General features: G+C 36.1%; 1 protein-coding gene across 2 annotated transcripts in view; it reads left to right on the forward strand.

Moving 5' to 3' along the window:
* Positions 1-23407, forward strand: part of DMXL2 (Dmx like 2) — a 159934-nt gene that overhangs the window by 131352 nt on the left and 5175 nt on the right. Inside the window, exons 27-40 of one of the 2 annotated variants that reach the window (XM_065941922.1) lie at positions 866-993; positions 3204-3452; positions 7236-7414; positions 11639-11769; positions 12234-12319; positions 12731-12932; positions 13974-14091; positions 17688-17750; positions 18540-18626; positions 18711-18832; positions 20002-20140; positions 20799-20859; positions 20993-21120; positions 22279-22356. In XM_065941922.1, coding sequence (XP_065797994.1) covers positions 866-993; positions 3204-3452; positions 7236-7414; positions 11639-11769; positions 12234-12319; positions 12731-12932; positions 13974-14091; positions 17688-17750; positions 18540-18626; positions 18711-18832; positions 20002-20140; positions 20799-20859; positions 20993-21120; positions 22279-22356 — 1771 coding nt within the window. The other variant, XM_065941923.1, reaches the window with a different exon arrangement.

The following is a 23407-nucleotide window of genomic DNA, read 5'->3' on the forward strand; positions in this document are numbered from 1 at the left end:
AATCACATTGAATGTATATTAAACATGTATCTAGATTTTTTTTCTTATAAATTCAGCAACCTCTTATGGGAAGACTATTATTGCCTAAGGAGTTAACGCTCTCAAAATGGCCTACCTCTGATGTTAGCCTAGTAAGGCCATGCCCAAGTTAACTCTCAAGATTTGGAAGTGTAAATAAGAAAAAGAATTTATTTAGTTGACAGTGATTATCTTAATGATCAAAGACAATTTGTTTGATATCAGTCACTGCTTAAAATGGTGCCAGATGAGAATCCAAATACATTTTGTTTAAATATATCTTTTCTAGTTCTTAGGCTGTGATTAACTCTCTGAGAAGTCAGATTTATTTTCTTATTTTGTATTTCCCCCACTCCAGAAAGATGAGGGAAGTAAATATTTGGGCATATTTGACTTTAGGATTAGGTTTTTCTAAAATAGTTTCCTGCAGATTTTAGTTGACCTTTTTATTCAGAATTGAGGTTGTACAACTTAGCAGGACTAAGAAATGCAACAAAACAGTTGCTGAAACTTTCTGATATTCCTAGTACTAACAGTAATCTCCTTACAGCAGACTTTTAAAATACAGATAAGTGAATATAGAAAAGGTTTTTAAGTTTTAAACAGCATTTGGGAAAGGTTTTAAAGACTAAATGTCTTCTGCCCAAATAGAACATTTCCTATTTTGTTTTAAAAAGCTATCAATAAATATTTGTAACTAAAGAACTTTCTGAAATAACTTATTGGAGCATTGAATTCAGTTTTAAGAGTTTTGTTTTTGCTATAGTTATTTTAAAAGTGTATTTAAGGTATAATTGCTTGTTACCTCTGTGGACGATAAATAATGGAATTTTGTTTGGTTTGGCAGTCAAACAGAAGGAAACCAGTTTACAGGAATGGCTTATCAAGGGCTTCTTTTAAGTGATCGTCGAAGACTAAGGACAGAAAGCATTGAAGAACATGCAACACCAAATTCTTCTCCTGCTCAATGGCCCGGTGAGAACTCGAGTGCTGTTTTTATTTTTGTTTTAATTTTCTATTTGGCAACTCATTTTTACAAAACTACTAACTGGTTCCCTGATTGTTGTTGTTAGTGGATTTGGTGAATCACTTTTTGTTTGTTTGTTTTTGATGATGTTTTCTGCCGTGAATTAGGAATTCTTAAGTACTGTAATGTTGTCTGAAGATTCAGAAAGTTAAGGCTTCAAAAACCAACTGTGCTGACCAGCCTAAAAAAACCAAGGTTTAACATCCTTCCTAAGGGTGAGCACATTGTATTTCTTATCCTTAGACATCCTGAGTTAGTCTTAGAGAGCCAGTATCACACAGGTCTTTTCACAGATGTATCAGAATACAGTTATTCTCAAGAGTGTTGGTATATATGTAGGACAGGAGTGACCATCCTGTGACACATACGTCGTGGTGTCTGCCGGTCCTTTTCCTCTGGTTAGCTCTTTCTCACTGTCTGTATTAGTTGTTTCAAACCTCTACTCTCAGCATCCTTTCCTCATTTGCCATGTCATTTAATTTTTACTGTAGTTTTATAAATTTCTACTCTTAATCTATATCTGTGATTACATGTTAATGATCTCTGTAAAGAGGGGCAGTAGAGGAAGTGACAGACTCAGAGTGTGTTTTTAAAATTCTTTTATACGTAAGTTTCTCAAAACTTTGTCGTTTTGACTTTTTATTGAAGTAATTTCAAACTTGTAAAAGTTTTAAAAATGGTACAAAGAATTTTTGTATAATCTTCACCCAAACTTCCCAGCATAGACATTTTAACATACTTGCCTTATCATTCATTTCTCCACTCTCCCTCACTTGTTGTGTGTCTGTGTGGATATATGTATACTTTTTTCTGAAATATTTGAGGATAAGTTGTAGACATGATGCCCCTTTACATATTCAGTTATCTTTCCTAAAAATAGGCATTCTCTTACTAAATGTAACATTGTTACCAAAATTCAGGATATGTTAAGGAAATTCAGCTTCTAAATATTGATACAATACTGTTGTCTAACCTGTAAGTTTTTTTTTTTTGACAGTTCTCACCTGTCATCTCACTGAGGTCTTCCATGTTTATTCTTAGTTGTATTGTCTCATGAATCTCCTCTAATGTGCAGTCTTCCTTTCTTTGTCTCTCATCACTTTGATACTTTGAAAGAGTACTAGCCAATTATTTTTTAGAATGTTCTTATGTTTGGGTTTTTCTGATGTTAATATTAGATTCAGGTTATGAAAAGAGATTGTACCCTTCTCAGTGCAAAATAGCAAGAGGCACATGATGCCACTTTGGTCCCAGTACTGGTGCCATTAACTTTGATCACTTTGTGTGGTAGTTTCTGCCAGATTTCTCCTCTGTAAAATTATTCTCCTTTGCAATTCATAAGTATCTTTTGAAGAGAGTGTTAGAGGATTGTGTGAAATGTCATACTTTTACCCGCTAATTAATAACATTCAGTGATGACTCCTGCCTGAATCAAATATAACTCTGGAGATTACTCAGTGGTGATTTTCTAATTCTATGCTTCCTTCTACCTATTAGTTGAAGTTGTGCTGTAAGGAAGAGCTTTCTCTTCTTTTTATTTATTCACTCATTTGTTATTTCAGTGTGGATGAATGAATTCTTGTTTTATTCTGTAGGTTATAAACCATTTCTATCATTTATTTTGTTGTTCAAACTATGGATGGTGGTTTTAGTCACTAAGTTGTGTCCAACTCTTGTGACCCTGTGTACTATAGCCCACCAGTCTCCTCTGTCCGTGGGATTTTCCAGACAAGAATACTCAAGTGGTTTGCCATTTCCTTCTCCAGGGATCTTCCTGACTCTACAGTTGAACCCAGAATCTCCTGCTTTGCAGAAGATGTAAGCAATCTGGGTTCAATCCCTGGGTTGGAAAGATCCTCTGGAGAAGGAAATGGGAACCCACTCCAATATTCTTGCCTGGGAAATCTCATGGACAGAGGAGCCTGGTGGTTACAGTCTATAGGGTCGCAGAGTTGGACATGACTGAAGCAACTGAGCATGCATGCATAAATGGGACTAAAACCATGGAGAGAGATATATGTATATCCATGTGTGTATATTGATACTATATATATAGTATAATGTAGATACATAATTGTGGTTTAATTGCAGATTTAGATTTGTTTCCCTTCTGGAGCTTTATGCTGATACACTTCTTTTAATATTATCTACCCTCCAGGTGTGAGTTCACTTATTAATCTCTTGAGTTCAGCCCAAGATGAAGACCAGCCAAAATTGAACGTTTTGTTGTGTGAAGCTGTTGTCGCAGTGTACTTAAGTTTATTGATACACGCTCTTGCCACAAATTCCTCCAATGAATTGTTTCGACTTGCAGCCCACCCATTAAACAACCGAATGTGGGCTGCTGTTTTTGGAGGAGGTGTGAAACTTGTTGTGAAGCCTCAAAGACAATCTGAAAATATTTCAGGTAAGATAAATTTGATAACAATAATGTATATAAGTGTAAATAGTTTCTTATATGAAAGTTAAAGATTTTGTAAAATGTTTTAAGAATTTTTGTTTTGAAAATCCGTGATGCTTAATGTATAATCACTCTTAGAATAATAAATAACTAATCTCATATTAGAATAAAGAGTACAGTTTCAGTTTTAACATTTTTTGATAAATTTGAAAAGAATAAAAAAGAAAAAAGGAAACGTAAAGTTAAGTGAGGAGATAGTATTGAGGAGTGAGGTCATGGAAAAGGGTAGTTTTTATTTTTTTATAGTTTATCATGGTGATTTTGAGTTTATAAAAGCTTTCTTAATAAGTCTTCGTCATTATCATAAATAATTGGGCTAAAATTTTTGGACTTTCCTTACTACACAAAGTTGAATTAGGTCTGAACTCATTGCCATGATATATAGGCATACATAAGAAAAATACTCAAGGTTTATTGATTGAAGTAAGTAAAAGCATTAAGGGTGTTATCTGTAACATAGCATGAAAAGTTAAAGATTTCTTAACTGTGGAATAGTAAGCTAATTTGTATCCTAGTCAGTATTCTGTAGAACTTTCTTTAGCAATGTGTTTGTTTTAAAAGGTAGAAATATTGAGAATTATTTTTTTTTTTTGCAACCCACATTTTTTCTCAGCTTTTAAGATATCACACTTATTTTTAAAATGTTTTAAAAAAGTTTTTAAGTAGTGAAGATTTAGATAAATCCTCATAGTTCTTGCAGAGTATACTAGTAGTTGGCTTCAGATTAAGTTCATGGTCATACTAAGACTGTTCCAATCATGCACATGGTTTTTAAATTCCATTTTCTGTGCTCTTTTTTTTTTTCTCTTATGGATGAGAATATATTTTTAGCCCACTTTTTAAGATGGTAGGATGGTAAGATACAGACTGATGCCATCGGAAAGTTTTCCACCTTGGTGCTGTAACACAGAAATTGTCTGTCTTAATTCATCCATAGACATGGTCATGTTACAGATGATGAGATAGTGGCTCAGAGAGCCACTAGCTAAAGGCACAGGTTCTAACCTGTGTCTTCGGTGCCCAAGATCGAATCAAATGAATAAGTTCCCATGTAAGTCAAAGAAAGGGAGATAATCTTAACGACTCCCATTGTCTCCACTCCTGTTCCATATGAATGACTCATCTCCATCTTCCTGTCCAGTTGTAATCCACTGTAAATGTAAAAGTTTTGCTCCCAAATCACTTCTTTTCTCTTCCTGAGTTTTCTATTATTGTTTCATGGTAATTCACTTATCAAATCATCATGCTTAAACCTCTGAGGACATATTCATGTTTACATTCACTTACACCTGCCATATGCCAGGCTTTTGGGGTATGGTGAACAAAGCAGACAAACATAGTTTCATGAAGCTTACACCTAGTAGAGGTAAACACACAATTAACAAATGACAGTATTTCAGGTATGGTAAGAACTACAATAAAAATATAACAGTAGTAGACAGAGAATGATGAGGGAAAAGGGTACGGGAAGAGTTTAGTTAGGGTAGTCAGAAGACACATTTCTGATTAGATGACATTTGATCAGAGTCCTAGGGAAGTCAGGGGTCAGATTGTGCAGATATCTGGGGCCAGAGCATTTCAGGCAGATGGAGAAGTGAGTGCAAAAGTCATGAGGCTGGACTAATTTGACTTTTTCCAGGAACTGTTGTACTGGCCAGATGGCTATCCTGAGCCGGGGAGTGTGGTCAGAGATGAGATTAGTAACTGGGGGCAAGGTCACTTAGGTCGTCATGGGTCATTTATTATCACTGTTATTCTAAAGGAAGATAGGAAACTACTGGAGGGTTTTAAGTGAAAGACTGATGTAATCTGATTTAGATGTTCAAAAGACCCACTCTAACTGCTGTGTGGAAAATAGTCTGTGTGAAAGAATAAAAGTAGGGAGCCCATGTGGGAGGCTGTGGGAATAGCCCACTTAAAAGATGATTGTGTAGAACGAATTTGAATCAGTTCTAGTGAGATGGATGAACCTAGAGCCCATTATACATAGTGAAGTAAGTCAGAAAGAGAAAAACCAATACAGTATATAAACACATATGTATGAAATCTAGAAAAATGCTACTGATGAACCTATTTCCAGGGAAGGAATGGAGATGCAGATGTAGAGAATGGACTTGTGGACACAGTAAGGGAGGGGAAGAGTGGAACAAATGGAGAAAGTAGCACCAACATATATACACCATCAGGTGTAAGATGGATGGCTGGTGAGAAGCTGCTGTGTAGCACAGGGAGCCCACTCTGGTGCTCTGTGATGACCTGGAGGGATGGGATGGGGGAGAGGAAGGTTAGGGAGGGAGGGTATGTGTGTATAATTATGGCTGATTTGCGTTGTGTGGCTGAAACCAACATAGCATTGTTAAAATGAAAAAAAAAAAAAAAAAAGTCTTCTCCCAAAAGAAAGATAGTTGTGGGTTACCATCAAGAGTGAATGGATAAACAAAATGTGGTATATAAGTACAATGGAATGTAATTCAGCATAAAAAAGAGTGAATATTAACACATGCTATAACCAGCATGAACCTTAAAGATACGATGCACAGTTTAAGAAGTCAGACACAAAAGGTCACACAGTGCATGCTTCCATTTATATGAAATATTCAGAATAGGCAAATCCATAGAGACAGAAAACATATTGGTGGTTGCCATGGGCTGGGGGAGGGAGGAATGGGGAGTGATTGTTGATTAGTGTGGGGTTTTCATTTGGTGTGGTGAGAATGCTTTGCAACTAGATAGGGATGTTGGTTGCACAACAATATGAATGTACTAAATGCCACTGAACTGTACACTGTAAAATGGTTAACTTTATGTAAATTCCACCTCAATTAAAAAAAGATAAAAGTGCTGTAGCCTAGTGAAGGACAGAGGGAAAAGTGGTCATGTTCATCAAAGAGAACTTGAGATAGAATTATCATTTTCTGTGACAGGGAGCCTCAGGTGAGGACCAGGCTGACTTCTTCCTGGCTATCTCATATCCAATTAGTCCCGAATCCTTTTGATATTCCTTTTATGTATTTCTCACATCTAACCCTTCCTTTCAGTCTTTACCATCCACTGTACTAGTTCAGACCCTTTCATCCTCATTGATCGTGCAGACTTGACCTCATGATGTGCCTCATTCAAGATGCCTTCATGAGAATGGCCCACAGAATGAGCTCCCAGCTTTCTATCCACAGGCTAGTCCATGCCTAACTCCAGAGTATCCTTGTTACTCCCCTCTCTGACCACCTGTCTAGCAAAAGAAAATTATTCCTCATTTAGCCAAGCCATTGGTCATTTGTTTCTGGTGTCAACTTCCTCTTTTCACATTGAGCCTCTGTTTTTCTTTTAAGGCATGCTTTATATCCTACATACTCATTCAGTGAATCTTTCTTGAACAGCATAGCCAGAAATAATCCCTCACGTGCTCTCTTTACTAGTTGTTGAATATACATCATTTATTTGATACATTGTATATAAATTGCTTGAATCCTTATTCTGTATATTAATGGCACATAGGCTGCTTCATTGCAAGTTAATCTTTTATAGTCTATCCTCATCTGCATCTCTGTTATGATTGCTGGAAAACTGATGCAATGACTAGAGAAGTTTACAAGCACAGATACAAGTAATTTAGTGTAAACTAAAAACATGGCAAGAATGTTCTTTTCAAGGCTGAAAAGTAAGGTTAACTCTTTGATTTAATAATGGAAAATAAGAATGGGATTTTTTTTTTCCTGTCTTTAAATTCAGCACCTCCTGTTCCTTCTGAAGACATAGATAAACACCGTAGGAGGTTTAACATGCGAATGCTGGTCCCTGGAAGACCTGTAAAGGACACTACCCCACCACCTGTGCCTGCAGAAAGACCATCTTACAAAGAAAAGTTTATTCCTCCTGAACTTAGTATGTGGGATTATTTTGTTGCAAAGGTAAGGGGCCTGAGGAACGCATGCTTTATGTGTGTCTGTTTGTATAACATAGGAATGGTGGGGCAGCTTTTGGGTTGAATCACCATAGTTTAGACATTTCATCTCTCAACTCCAGAAGCTGAAGAGTCATTCAGGAATGATCAGACACTTGATATGGTTGAGACAAATTAAAATCATATGGGACTTAGGTATAAACCAGAACTCAGTTTACTAACATATAATCAGCATCATCCTTTTCTAGGGACTGGAATACTTGTATCTACCATCTAGCATCCCTTCTGATTATCAGTAGTTACCTTGGTCAGCATGAAATTAGAGCAGGAGAAGGTGGATGGATATTTGAGAGTTTCATCAGACCATGGGTTTCATGGGGCCCCATGACCTATCTGTTTCTCCAAAGCAGAGGGAACCTCTCTGGGGATCGGAATTCTCATGGTGACTGGATCCTACAGCGTCCCATTTTGTACAGTGCTGGATGTGTGCTTTCTGCACTTGGTTTTTTGAGCACTTCACATTCTATTGATAGGTTTCCTTCTTTACCTTGGTTGTGTAATAATTCTTCCCACTCCCAAGATTGTCTGGGAGCAAATCCAAACATGAAGTTTCTTTCATAAATATTTCATTATGTATTTTTTAAAAAGAAGAGTTTTGAGTCAGTAACACATGAGCATTCTCTCTCTCTCACACAGACACATGCATAAACACACACTCACATTTACATACACACATACTCACACACGGTTCTTTAATATCAAATATCCAGAGAATGTTCACATTTTCCTCCATTATACCTTAAATGTTTTTGAACGGTTGGTTTGTTAAATCAGGATCCAGGATGATTCATGTATTACAGTTGGTTGATATGTCTTAAGTCTCTTTTAATCTGTAGGTTCTACCCCCACCTCACTTTGTTAAATTTACCCCTGCCTCTTTTTTGCCCCCAAATTTGTCATTTAAAATTTTTCAGTGGCTTGCTGATGGCATCCCCGTGTTTGGTCTTTTGACCATATTCCTCTGATTTTCTGTTTTTCTGTAAAGTGAGAGTTAAATTTAGAGACATTATCAGATTCCACTCTGATCAGATAGGGAAAAGGGAGTACAGGATTACTTCATAGGTGGTTTTGTGTATTTCCATCAGGAAACATTCTTTTTTGGGATGTTAATTGATGATCTTTGCCTGAGTCCATTATCGTAAATTTGGGGAGTTTTATTTGCTGAAATGCTTCCTTATTCATCCTATTTGATTAACTTGAAGTGTATTTGGAAAGAGAAATAAAGGATAAATGCTTATTCTTTGCTTTTTGTACCAATTTTCAAAGTGATGAGTTGATTTTCTAGCATCCTTCAGAGGAAGCAAGTGACTTTTGTTATTATGGATTTAAACATATTTTATGTATTGAATATTTTAATCCACTGCAGTTATCCTGTGTAAACATTTTATATCTTGATCCCAAATTAGAGAAATTACTTCCATGAATAGATATATTTTATAAAGCTGAGATTTTTATAATTCTGGAAGCAAGTGACATTTCCTAATCAAATATCCAACTATTTCAAATGTCAAAGGCTTGAAGCAAGGATCTGCTGGAAATTTTATAATGCAAATCAAAACTCCAATGATGTATCATCTCACATCAGTCTGAATGGCTATTATCAAAAAGTCTTCAAACAATGAGCACTGGAGAGGGTATGGAGAAAAGGGGACCCTCCTACATTCTCAGTGGGAATGTCAATTGGTACAGCCTCTATAGAGAAACAGTATCCCTTAAGAAACTAGGAATAAAACTACCATATGACCCAACAGATCCACTACTGGGCGTATACCCTGAGAAAACCATGATTGAAAAAGATACAGGTACACCAGTGTTCACTGCAGCACTACTTACGATAGCCAGGACATGGAAGCAACCTAGATGTCCATCGACAGATGAATGGATAAGGAAGTTGTGGCACATACACACAATGGGCTATTACTTAGTCATACAAAGGATCACATACAAGTCAGTTCTAGTGAGGTGGATGAACCCGGAGCCTACTTTGCAGTGTGAAGTAGGTCAGAAAGAGAAAAATATCTTGTATTAATGCATGTATATGGAATCTAGAAAGATGTTACTGATGAACCTATTTGCAGGGCAGGAGACACAGAGAATGGGCTTGTGGACGCAGTGAGTGAAGAAGAGGGTAGAATGAATGGAGAGAGTAGTATTGAAACATATTACCATAGGTAAAATAGATAGGAATTTGCTGTATGGTGCAGGGAGCTCAAACTGGTGCTCTGTGATAACCTAGAGGGGTGGGATGTGGTGGCAGGTGGGAAGGAGGTTCAAAAGGAAGGGGGCATTTTTATTTGCCCTACAGATTTTAAGTTTATTAGATTGAGGCCAATTTTGTTTGTTAACATCTTTTATCATTTTGAAGTCTTAAAAGTACTACTTTGTCAATTTTATATTTTCTCTTTTCTGGTAAGGCTGCTTCAGATATAAAAGGTATAAAATACTTTGGAGCTGTTGCTGCATAGACAGTATGTCCTTTTAAAGGATCACATTTTGACTTAGCTGATCAAGTGTTGAATTTTTTAAAATTATCAAAAATTAGGTATTAAGAATCTATCTCAAAATGTGAATCATGTGAAATAACTATTCAGTTTGATGAGTATGTTATAGTTTACATAGCCATTTTCCTATTAGCTTTTTGCTATATTTATTTTTTCATTTTTATAAATAATGCTGAGATTAATAATCTTTTTTGAAAAGCCTATTCACATTCTGATTATGTAATTAAGAAGTACTGGTCAAAGGCCTTTGATATATATCTCCAGATTACTGATTTATACTCTGAGAATTGTGAGCACACTTTTGACTTTACTCTCATAAGTATTCCTTTTTCATTTTTGTTAATTTGGTTAAATTTTTATTCCTGTTAGTGATATAAAAATGTTAATGAATCTACAGCCATTAGGTTTTCTACTTTGAGGAACTGACTGACTGTTCATGTTCTTAACTAAATTATCTATTAGAACTGTAATATTTTTCATACTTTTAATGAACTATTTATTAAGGATATTAGCAATTTATCTTACTTGTGATACTTTTTCCAGTTTATTTACCTTTTAATTTTGTTTGTGTTTTTAACATACAGAAGTTTTAGGAAGTTTATTTAGTCATGTCTATCCATTCTTTTATAAAATAATGTTACATTGTTTTTAAGCAGAGTTCTTCCCACTAATAAATGTTTGCTTTTGTCATCTTCTCTTCCTTTGTTCCCTCCTCCTCCTCCTCATTCTTTTTAACTTAACTCTCCTGTTCATCTAGAGTGAAGTGAGAATCAGACTTTGGTGCCCTCCTTATCCTCTCTTCTCACCCTTACCAATTACCAAAGTAATTGTCCTTCCTTCCCTCCTAACAACTTAAGATGTTACCTTTGTCACACATTAATTTCTTATTTATATACTCTTCTTGGACTATATTTTTCCATCGATCAATTGCTAGACTGTACTTGCTTTAATTATTGATTTTAATATCCACTAAGAAACCTCATCTTTCACTTTAGACAGATTTCTCAGCTAATCTTACCTATTTTTTCTTCACTGTGAACTTCACAGTCATTATCAAGTTTCAATAAAGGAAAAGAAATCCCTATGGAAATTTTTATTGCAGTTACCTCAAACACATAAATTAAAGAATCATTATTAATGCTTCAGTCTTCTTATTTAGATTTTAAAGGGATTTGTAATTTCCTTCACCATAGCTCTCACAGTTTTCATTAAGTTTTTCCTTTGGTATTATGTTTCTTTTTTTTTTTTTTTTTTTAATATTATTTTATTAGTTGGAGGCCAATCACTTTACAACATTTCAGTGGGTTTTGTCATACATTGGCATGAATCAGCCATATAGTTACACGTATTCCCCATCCCGATCCCCCCTCCCACCTCCCTCCCCACCCGACTCCTCATTATGTTTCTTAATTACTTTTTTTCTTCAGAGTTTTTGAACTAGTTATTGCTGATATATAAGAAATAAACTATTAATTTAAAAAATATTTGTGTTGTATGTAGCTATTATTGAATCTGAGAGTTTTAACTTGGTTTCTTGACTTTCCCAGGTCTAGTATCATTTCCAAAAGAAAATTTTAATTTAGATTGACACCACTTTAAATGTTCATATTTAAGTTAGGATAAAAATAACCCAATTAAACATTCAAAAATAACTTCACATTTCATTGCAGCCGTTTCTCCCTTTGTCTGATAGTGGAGTTATATATGATTCTGATGAAAGCATTCATAGTGATGAAGAAGAAGATGATGCTTTCTTTTCAGATATACAGATACAGGAGCACCAAGACCCAAACTCCTATAGGTAAATGAGGCTTTCTTTTTTTTCTTTCTGCCTTCTCTTTTGTAAAAATTCTGATATTACTGGCTTTAAGCAACATTACTATTATATCATGAATTTATACAAGAACTGACTTATATTTTCAGGTTAGGAATTCTTTACTTTTGAGGTAAATTGCTAGATAGTAGAGTATTTCACATCTCGTTTCAAGGAATAGCTGGCACAAACATTTTCAGTGAGGAAAAAAATACATAATTATTGATATGCTGTTAGATTCCATGTGGCTGTGTAATAAAACCTTTTCTATTGTTGCATATCTTTTATTTTCAGAGACTGCAAAAGTACTATTTTTTTTTTTAATAGTAAATGGTTCGGAAAAAACACTTTGTCTTGTGGGTGGGAGATTGGGCCAAACAGTTGACACGGTACTATGTTCTCATGATTTTATTTTTCAATTAAGGAGAATTTTTTTTATCCTGTTTGAACAGCTGGGCTCTTCTACATTTGACAATGGTTAAGCTTGCACTTCACAATGTCAAGAATTTCTTTCCCATTGCTGGATTGGAATTTTCTGGTAAGTTTGGAATTTGAAAATTAATGTTATTAATTACTAAGTTTCTTGTTACAAGATCCATATAAAAGAACTGGAAGAAAAAAAAAATACTGCATTGGAGATGTTATGAGGTGTCTTGTTTATCTTAGGTTCCAGTGTGTGTTTTTTAGTTCACATGGCAAGAATTACTAACCACTTGGAAGGTTGGAAGAAAAAGCAGGAAACCAGCCTGTAGAAGCAGAACATTTTCTCAGCTCATATTAGAAAGCTGGTCTTTTGTTCAAAGCGTTGATAATCCAAATGATGTTAGGTTAACACTTTCAGATTTATTTCTATTTTCAGATGTTTCGGCTCTAACAATTTGGATTTTATAAATATGTGGGGATGGTCAACATCTTTAATCAAAGTAAAATATATCCTGTTACATTTTAGAGTTGCCTGTAACATCACCATTAGGTATTGCTGTGATTAAAAACTTGGAGAATTGGGAGCAGATCTTACAAGAGAAAATGGATCATTTTGAAGGTCCTCCCCCCAACTATATCAACACATATCCAACTGACCTTTCAGTTGGAGCTGGACCAGCTAGTCTTCGAAATAAAGCAATGCTAGAACCTGAAAATACTCCATTCAAGTAAGAATTCTCTTATAATGCTAATAAGAGTAACTCGGCTTAACCTTTCTGGAAGAGTGTTTGGCACAATATTATGCCAGTAGCCTTTAACCATGCATGACTTTGAATTTGCAATCTTGTTTCTAGCAGTATATGCCAAAGAAAATATCTGAATTCTGGATAGAAAATTATTTTTCCCCTGTTACATATACTTCAATAGACAATTTTATAATCAGGAAGAAACCTTTATTTTTGTCATCATTTTAAGAAGTCTTAAATGCTTTGGGATAACAGTCTGCATATGCAGATAAGATGGTACTGACCTTTTGTCTGTAATGCTAAACACAGAAAGGTTTTTTATTGATGTTTTGATCTTCTGTCTGTCCATCTGTGTGCTGTGTGCTTAAGTCTCTTCAGTCATGTCCGACTCTTTACTAGCCCATGGACTGTAGCCCACCAGGCTCCTTTGTCCACGGGATTCTGCAGGCAAGAATACGGGAATGGGTTGCCATCCCTTCCTTCAGGGATCGAAGCTCTTATTTCTTGTCTTTTGGCAGATGGGTTCTTTACCACTAGTGCTACCTGGGAAGCCCCTTTTGATAAGCAGCATCCTGTGTTTGAGGCAGCTGGCCATGATGTAGAGTATTGCTCATAAACTTGAAGGATTGTCTTTTTAGTTTGTTAGGCTGTTAAAAATTAAATGTGGGACTTTATATTCATTGGTGACATGCTGTAACCAGCAGACCCTAAAGGATAATTTATCCTTTAGGATAAATTACCCTAAAGGATAATTTAAAAAGAGAATAAAGAGAGATTAATTTGACTCTCAGCTCAGTTTGTCCATTTGGAGAATCAGTAATTAGAGAATTAATTCCAGATGAAGGAACAATTTATAGAACTAAAAATTCAAAGTGAAACATAAAATTTTGTCGCGCTTAATGCTATATTTTCTTTGCAATAATGGAGGTTTTAAAAAATTATCTGCAAATAATGAAACATTTTCTATATACTAAAATATTGTGATACTTTTTTGTGTGTGTATGTGTGGTTTTTTTAAACTAGATCCCGGGATTCTTCTGCACTTCCAGTCAAACGACTTTGGCATTTCCTTGTTAAACAAGAAGTACTTCAAGAGACATTCATGAGATATATTTTCACTAAGAAAAGAAAGCAGAGTGAGGTATTTTGGGGAAAAAAATTCTCTCATAATTTTCATTTAGTTTTCTTTAACATTTCTTGGAGAATCCCAGGGACGGTGGAGCCTGGTGGGCTGCCGTCTATGGGGTCGCAGAGTCGAACACAACTGAAGCGACTTTGCAGCAGCAGAAGCAGTGCTTGAGTTATTTGAAATGTACTTTTGGTTTGAACTCATTATCTTTCATACAACATAGGTAAAATTGTACCAAACTTCAGAAAATTTTTTTAAGATAATATTTCATAACAATGAAACAACATAGGTCCTTGGATAAATCTTGTATAATCAAATGAAAGTTGATATGTCCTTTATAATATTTGCCATTGGGATTTTACTTGTAACAAACATTGTGAGGGATGGCTTAGGGAATTTAATATATAAATGAGTATACTCTATGTTATGGTTCTCCAAATATCATTTAATTGAAAATGCAGCATAACCCTTTATTTACTTAGCATTTATAAATGAACAGGATAAACTGTAGAAGCAACAAATTCAAGATAGTTTTGTGAGAGAGATTAAACTACAGAAATACCAAATGTAAGATGAAGGAGATTACTTTTAAAAAGTGAGGCAGAGATTCTGCATTGCATGGTGGTTTTTAAGCTAAATATAAGTTAGTAATGTAATGGCATACAGGGTTCAAGAAGAATCATGAATCTGAGAGAGTGGCACTTTTGACCTTAAAATGATCTCATTATAAAATGAGGGGTATGCATATGATTCATATAAGCATTTCAGTCCATTTGGCTATTTAATGAGGTAATGAGCAGTTTGAAGAGTGTTCAGAGTATAAGATGTGATTAAAGATTTGGCAAACAAAGACAGTGAGAAAAGAAAAATGAATTATATTTCACTTAGGAAAGTGAAAACCAAGAGGGACAGTCTATGTGGTTCAGTTTCCCAAAGTAGGAAATAGAACTGCCTCTTAAATGTTCCCCATGCCTGTGGCAGCAGGACCAGACTCATTCTTTTCACTAATCATTCACTCACTTGGATGACCATTGTGGTCAGTTCTGGTCAACAGTCATTTATTTTTTCTGTGGATTTAAAAATTATGTACTTAAGTGAGGAACTGGAGGAATGAAGTATAGGAATTCTTTTGTATCTTATAAGCTTTTTTGATAACAAAAGACCCCAATGGTATGGAAATGATTGATGTAGGCTTTTGTTGAGGGAACCCCACAGCTAAATTTGTTTCCTCTCATTTAATCTGTTGTTTACTGCATTTTCTATAGTGATACTGAGTCCAAATTCCATAAAATAAGATATAGAAAGTCTAAGAAATAGATTTAAGACAAAAGATATTGCTCAATTAGAGCTCTGTTATTCACAGAAAGCCAGTTCAAGCCAGTTTATTGAAGGATCAATTTTCTGAGTGTTAGTTCTTCAAATTATTGACTGATTTCTTGAAAGTATGCTTTAGTTGTTCGTAAGGTTTCTGGCAGTTTTGTTTTGTTGAATCATCAGAGCCTCAGAGTGCTGTGGGAAGCCAGGGTCAAGGTTGATTGGACCCTCAGTAAGTAGTCTTGCTATTCAGGATCTGTTGTCTCTTTTCTGGTTTCCCTCATTCTTAACAAAAGTTTCCCCGATTCTGCCCCTTACAACCCCACTTTTCTATGTCCCTCCATCTCTGTGCTCTTGGAATCAGCAGCCCAAACTGTATGTACTTTTCTGTTTTTCTGCCAAAAGAGGCGCTCCAGGTATAAGGACGTGGGACAGACATAAATTGAATGTTTCTTAAAATGCTGTTCGTGTAGGTGTTGGTTGGCTCCAGCGTGGGAAGTCCGTGGCTGGGGGTTTGCATGGAAGAATTTTTATCATGTACCCTCTTGTACCTTTGAATTCAAGTTGTTGAATGAAATCAGTATCTTGTGCTTCGTGTTCAGTTGCTCAGTCGTGTCTGACTCTCTAACTCCATGGACTGTAGCCCACCAGGCTCCCCCGTCCATGGAGTTTCCCAGGCAAGAATAGTGGAGTGGGTTGCCATTTCCTCCTTCAGGGGATCTTCCCAACCCTGGATCGAACCCCCATCTCGTGTGTCTACTGCATTGGCAAGTGGTTTTTTATCACTGCACCACCTGGGAAGCCCAGTGTCTTGTTCAGTACTGTCCAGTAGAACTTTTTGTGATGATGGAAATTTGTTTCTGTTCTGTACAGTATAATAGTCATCAGCCACATGTGGTTACTGAGCAGTTGAAATATGGCTAGTGTGATTGAGGAACTGAATTTTTAATTTTGTTTAAACAGTCACATGTGGTTAGTGGCTACTGTGTTGAATAGCACAGAGCTGCTGATAAAATGGTTTTTGTTTATGAAAAAACATTGTAAAAACAATGTTAAGGTTGCTAGGACAAAATAAAATTGGTCATTTAGTTCAGAAATATGCAAAATTTATTAAAACTACCCATATAATAAGAGTGGTTTATCTTTTTAGATTATTAAATAGGATATTGGTGGTCTATATCTAGTGATATAGGTAGTTTGGTAAATCTAGTGAATTAATTACCAAAATTGGCAAAATAATCCTAAGAATGCTAAAATGTTGGCTAATTTTTTAAAAATCACTTAATTAAAATAGAATTCCGAGAAATGCTGAAATTTTAGAATCACTACAAGATATGTTTTCTCACTGAGTATGTTAGAGACTATTCTACAGAACAAGTCTGTGAAATCAGTAAGTGTGAGAAGCTTAGCCCCTTGATTAAAGGTAGATGGGGTCTTCAGCAGTTGGCTTCTGCTGAGTCACCCTCTGCACACACGTCCTATTCCTTCATCGTCAGCTACAGCAGCCCTCGGGCAGTCACAGAAAGCGTGGGGCGTTGGGCCTGTGGGCTGAAAGAGAAGCAGGCACTTCGGGAAGTTTTGGTATTAGGAGGAATATATTGCTCTGATGAAACTTTCAGAGGTTTCCACAGCAGAGCAGAAATACCACTTCTGATTGTAGGCATCCCTAATGGCCCCGTCATCAACCAGGAGCAAAGTTATTTGTGTGATTTCTTTCCCAAGCCTCATCTCATCAAACATGTACTTGTAAGGAGAAAAATCCTAAGATTAAGTGTAGTAAATGGTTGATGTGAATTTTAATCCTTGAATCTCTCTTCATGGATATATTCCTTCTGAGTAAGAATGAAATAATTATCAGTACTTTTAATCTGTGTTTAGAAAAAAAAGTTTTCATTTTTTACTTGAAATAAACCCCTCTAAGAATAGGAATCTATATAGTAGAGAATGCATCTGCTTGTATAAATAGGTTTTATTTTTCAAAATGTTGGACTTTTTTGAATTTACAGTTAGAACTTCCAGGTTATATAACTAACATACAAATAATGAATTTAATGAATTTTTATTTTGAAATTGCTTTTATATGTATAATACATAAAATTTGCCTGTTTTGTGTTGTGTTTTATCTGATGATATCACATTTTACTCAGTTTAATCCTTAATGTTGTGCTTTTAAATTCATTTTTACCATCTTAAAGTGATGGAATGTCCATTTCAATTTGAAGATTTTCTTTTTTTTTTTATAATTCCGTTTCATGCGTGTGTTTTGCATTTGTGACGATGTGGTGTTGTTTAAGTCTATAGAAGAACATGTGGAGCAGGTCAAACAAAACTGCGTAGCAGAAGATTGCCACATCAAGGTAGTGTTCCATGCTCTCAAATTTAGCTCATTCTTTAAGGTTCAAGGAGCTAACCCCTCATCTCTGATACTAACCATGATCTGCCCAGCTGGCTAACTAGTCAGAGTGCTTACTGCTCCCACACACCTCAGTGGCACAGGGTAGGAGATGCTCCACTGTGTGTCAGGCTTGAGCTTTCTTGCAGTTGGTTCTTCTCCTTGTTGCTTCCTGTCCCATCTTCACTTCTGTCCCTTTTCAAAATCTATTCTAAAGCATGATTGTTTTTTGTTTCCTCCTTCTTGATTCTGCCTCTTGTTTCCTTCCTGTCACCTTTGAGCATAACACTTTCCTCCCATCCATCTCCTTCATTCCTTTCTAACCGTTCTTCTCTCTGACTTCTTACTCCTATCTCATCACCCTTGTTTACAAATATTTTATTTCCTATGTGACTCCATTGTCTTCCTGTGTCTTTTTCTCTCACATTCTTGCTGCTGTATCTTTGTACACTTTTGCAAGAGACAAGAGACACATTTTCTTTTATAAACACTAATGAAAATTATGTTAGTTAATCTTTTGTGACAGTTACTCAGTATCCTGTAATCAAAATGGAAATTTTGTAATTGGGGTGATTACAGTGCATCAGAGAATCAAAGCTAATTTCACATTTAATTATCAACACACTAAAATTACTGGTACCTTCTTTCTTGCTGCTGCTACATTTTCTTCTTGTCCTTTAAGTTTTGTGGGATATATGTATATCTTTATAGAGCTGTGCTGTGACAACTAAAACTACTGACATGTGTCTTGTAGGTTGAAGCAGATCTGGGCTATCCAGGTGGAAAGGCAAAAATCATTCATAAAGAGTCAGATATGATCATGGCATTTTCCATTAATAAGGTAAATGCTTCAATCATTATGAAAAATGTAGTACTTTGATTTAGTGAAATTGCTTAAATTATTGACTCTGCCTTTGCTTTATAGGCAAACTGTAATGAAATTGTTTTGGCTTCAACACATGATGTACAAGAACTTGATATTACTTCTCTACTGGCCTGTCAATCATACATATGGATTGGAGAAGAATATGACAGAGAATCCAAAAGGTTTGCTTACCTTATATAGTCAATTTATTTATTTTTAACACCGAAAACATTTTGCATGGGGTATAGTAGTCGATTTTAAATATAGCTTTCTTCAAAGAGTCTGTTAAATGGTTATGCTTATGATTTGAATTGTCTTGAAAGCTGTGTGTGTCTCTCTCCCTTCATTTGGGAAGGAGACAAACATAATTAGTTTAGCTGCCAGTAAAAGGCTCTCCTTTACTTCAGTGTACAAATTACTCCTGTTTCTTTCATTAGACCCTGAGCTATTCCTAGGGTTTGAGTCAAAATAATCCTCAAAGCCTAATGCCAGTTACCGACATTTAACTCCAAAGAAATGTCAGAAGTTTACACAATAGTAAATAAATTTAGCTGATTAGCTGATTTTGATAATTATGATAAAAAACAGATTATATATTAAGTAGACTGAGTCATATTTACTAATTTTCAGTGTTTCTTCTTGCTTATCTCCTTTTAAGCATACTTTTTCTTTTTTAAGATAAAAATGTAGACAACCTTACTTTTCAGTAAAACTCTGGACCCCACACCAAGAGTGCAGGAACACTTTCCTATTTTGGGGTGTCTCCTCCACGTTTGCCCTCCCTCTTCTTTTCTCCAGACTCTTGGAAATTTTATGTACTGGGAATGGTGCCAGGATAGCCTCTTCCACTGTTCTGGTTCTTGCTTGTTAGTATGGAATATAACTAAGTTGCAGTCATACTTCAGGGTAGATGGAACTGTGTTATATAACAATTAAAAATTAACATTTTAATGTGATAACTGATACTTCACTCTAGGAAAACTTTTAACTCAGATTTCTTTAAAATGTATGAATTTTCTAAATGGGTATCTGTACTTGAAGAGAACATACAATCTTTTTCTATACAGGATAAAAAGCCAATCTGTGTTAAATACTTCAAAACAAACATTTGCTCTAATTTGTACAACAAAATTCCCCCAAACATTTAACTTATATTTTGCCTAAATGCAAAAAGCTAACTAGTACTAAAATTGGCGATGATTAGGACTTGTACCTAAGTTTTCCTCATGCGTATTTATTCATTTTATTTTTTTAAAATAAAGACTATCCTTTGGGTAGATAAAAAGGTCTGTAATGGGAATTTGTGTTGAAAAATGGAACTTTCACAGTAACACATAAATGTTTTCCACAGTTCAGATGATATTGATTATCGTGGTTCCACTACAACTCTTTATCAACCCACTTCAACATCCTATTCAGCAAGTCAGGTGCATCCATCTTCATCTCTGCCATGGCTGGGCAGTGGACAGACTAGCACGGGAGCGAGTGTGGTATGTCATTTACTACTAGGTATGGTTTCTGGATATGGACTCGCTCAAAAGTAGGTTTAAATCACTTTGACATAGGAATGGTGGGCTGAAGATCTGAAGCCCTGACCAGTAAGTAGTTAGTACACTGTAATGACAATAGCTAACGTGCTGTGAGTTTGTGTCAGGTGCATGTTTTTTTTTTTTTTTTTTATAAATGAGCAAACTGAGAGGCACACGGTGGTAAACAGAGACGGAAAGGAATTCGTGTCTACTCTGTGTTTGAAAAGTGCGCCAATAACATTATTGTTAATCATGGTAGTTAAGCGGGGGGGGTCCCATTCTCATGTTCTGCTCTGAAGAATCTGGAGATAGCTCTGATTGTCCTCAGGGATGGGCACTTGGAGGAGAGTTCCCTTTATCCCTAGATGAAGCTGCTCGGTGTCCTCACAGTTCACACAGACCAGGGCCAAGCCATCAAGTGACTGCTTCTCCAGCCTGTTCAGACAAGTATCATGTATTTAGGGGGTCAGAAAATCCACAACAGGGTTTATTTTAGTAATAATCCAGTGTGAGAGAATAATGTTATTAGAATTATAGAATTAGATGTGGCCTGAAGCATATCCTTCCTTATTTCTCCTGTGATGCCACAATATAAATTCATTTTCATCTTCCTTTAAAGCTTATGAAAAGAAATCTCCATAATGTTAAAAGAATGACATCACACCCAGTCCATCAGTACTGTAAGTGTTTTATTCATTATCAAAGAACTGTGAGTCCCTCTATCATTTTGAAGCTGGCTTATATAATTGGAAATATTGGAACCCTTTCTTTAGCTTTATATCTTAAGTTTTTGCTTTTCCTCTTGCATCTCAGATCTTACAGGTGCTCAGGATGGCAGTGTACGAATGTTTGAGTGGACACGACCTCAACAGCTTGTTTGTTTCCGCCAAGCTGGCAATGCAAGAGTCACCAGATTATATTTTAATTCACAGGGCAACAAGGTTAGTTCTAGGGGGTTATTACTAAGTTCATCTGAAAATAATTGTGGATATTTATGAATAAATGGCTAGTAAAGCTACATCTAAAAACAAATTCAGTCACTATAGATTTAAGCTTAGCAGGCAGTTTGGAATGGAAACAGTGAGAGACTTTATTTTTGGGGGGCTCCAAAATCACTTCAGATGGTGGCTGCAGTCATGAAAGTAAAAGACACTTGCTTCTTGGAAGAAAAGCTGTGACCAACCTACACAGCATATTAAAAAGCAGAGACATCACTTTGCTGACAAAGGTCTGTCTAGTCACAGCTATGGTTTTTCCAGTAGTCACAATATAGATATGAGAGTTGGACTATAAAGAAAGCTGAGCACCAGAGAATTGATGCTTTTTAAACTGTGGTGTTGGAGAAGACTCTTGAGTGTCTCTTGGACTGCAAAGAGATCCAGCCAGTCCATCTTCATTGGAAGGACTGATGCTGAAGCTGAAACTCCAATACTTTGGCCACCTGATGCGAAGAACTGACTCATTTGAAAAGACACTCATGCTGGGAAAGATTGAAGGTAGGAGGAGAAGGGGATGACAGAGGATGAGATGCTTGGATGGCATCACCAACTCGATAGACATGAACTTGAGCAAGGTCTGGAAGTTGGTGATGAACAGGGAAGCCTGGCATGCTGCAGTCCATGGAGTCACAAAGAGTTGCATACAAATGAGCGACTGAACTGAACTGAGGCAGTTTGGTGTCTGTTTATATAGCCCTTTGGCTCTCAATAAGAGTATAAATCCACAGAATTTTGTGTGGATCAATTAATCATCCACTTCCAGATACACTAAATATTCTGTGATTGTAAAGAATTCTGTTTTTGTTGCATGTGTTGATGGTCCCCCTGTGTGAAGTTAGATACCTGAAAGAAACCAGGTTTTTTTTCCCCTAAATTATACTACAGAAATTCGGAGTAAAGCAGGGAAATAGGCATGGAAAAGCCTTTAAAAGGTGGCAGGATGTTTGCAGTACTTGGGGTTTCCTGAGAGCTACAGCAGCAGGAGCATATGTACGGGCAGGATGTTGGTAAAGTGGAACTGAGCAACTCTCCTTTTGATAAGTGATTTTACCTTTGACATGGCTACTCAGAAGCTGTGTTTAATTCACACTATTCTTACAGTGTGGTGTTGCAGATGGAGAGGGTTTTCTGAGTATCTGGCAAGTAAACCAAACTGCATCAAATCCTAAACCTTACATGGTAAGTATCACTCAGTATTCCCGGGGTACATGCAGAGGCTGCCTTGTTTGTGAAGTGTTTGTTTCAGACAGCAAATCCCACTGGTAGATCTGTGGGAAAGGGACCGCTCTGCCAGGAACCACAGCCCAGCACCCACCATTGCCCTCATTCTAGATCAAAATAAGCAAAGACTTTGGTTTTCACAGCTTGAAGGGTGACCATTGTATTTGAAAATTTTTAGGGGCCTTCCCTGTGTGTAGTACTATTTAAGATACATTTTTATTATACTTTTATCCATTTTGAAATCTCTAACTTCTTAATGATAGAATTTTAGAGTGGTTCATTTTAGGTATTGTAATAACCAGACAGGTTCCATGCATGCCAATTTGCTCCAGAATATTACTTACTAGATTTTAAAATAACCAGTCCCCATAGGCGACTTCATCCATTGATCCAAATCCCGTTTCAGTCATTTGATGATGCAGATGAGTATGTCTGGAGATGTTTCTCTTAAATTAATACATTATAGACTGTATCATAAAGTCTTTATGGAAGTGGAAGTGACCTTCAACCTACCCTCTGGCCTTTGTCATTTCTGTAAGATACCAAAATAATTCCACACAGAAAAGTGTCTTTTATTTTAAATACCCTGCTCCTCCTGACTCCTCACCTCTAAGTTTCTGTTCTTTCACACCTGATCCAAAAAGGAGAGTCACGTCTGTCTCAGTAAGTGGTTTGCTACTGCTCTGGAACATCCTCAGGCAGCCTTGGGCAACCTTAAACCTGTGGGTTATTCTGCAGGACCACTTTTGACTTTGTTTTTTATTATTGCTCTTTACCTTGGGTGAGGGCAGGGCCCACAGAGGTGGGAAGGAAGATAGATACATATATTAAGGTTACAGTTTGACATTGAGTCCTTCAGATTTAAGACTAGGTGGACATGAAGGAATTGTTGCTCTTTGGGTGGTGGCTGTTTGTTATAATTTAATATTATTAAAGCTTATTAAATGTATTTGAGATAAGCACAGAAATTGCCTGGGCCCTTAATATAATTAAATTGCTTGCTTAAATT

The sequence above is a fragment of the Muntiacus reevesi genome, chromosome 7 (genome assembly GCF_963930625.1).
Source record: "Muntiacus reevesi chromosome 7, mMunRee1.1, whole genome shotgun sequence".
Taxonomy (NCBI): Eukaryota; Metazoa; Chordata; class Mammalia; order Artiodactyla; family Cervidae; genus Muntiacus; species Muntiacus reevesi.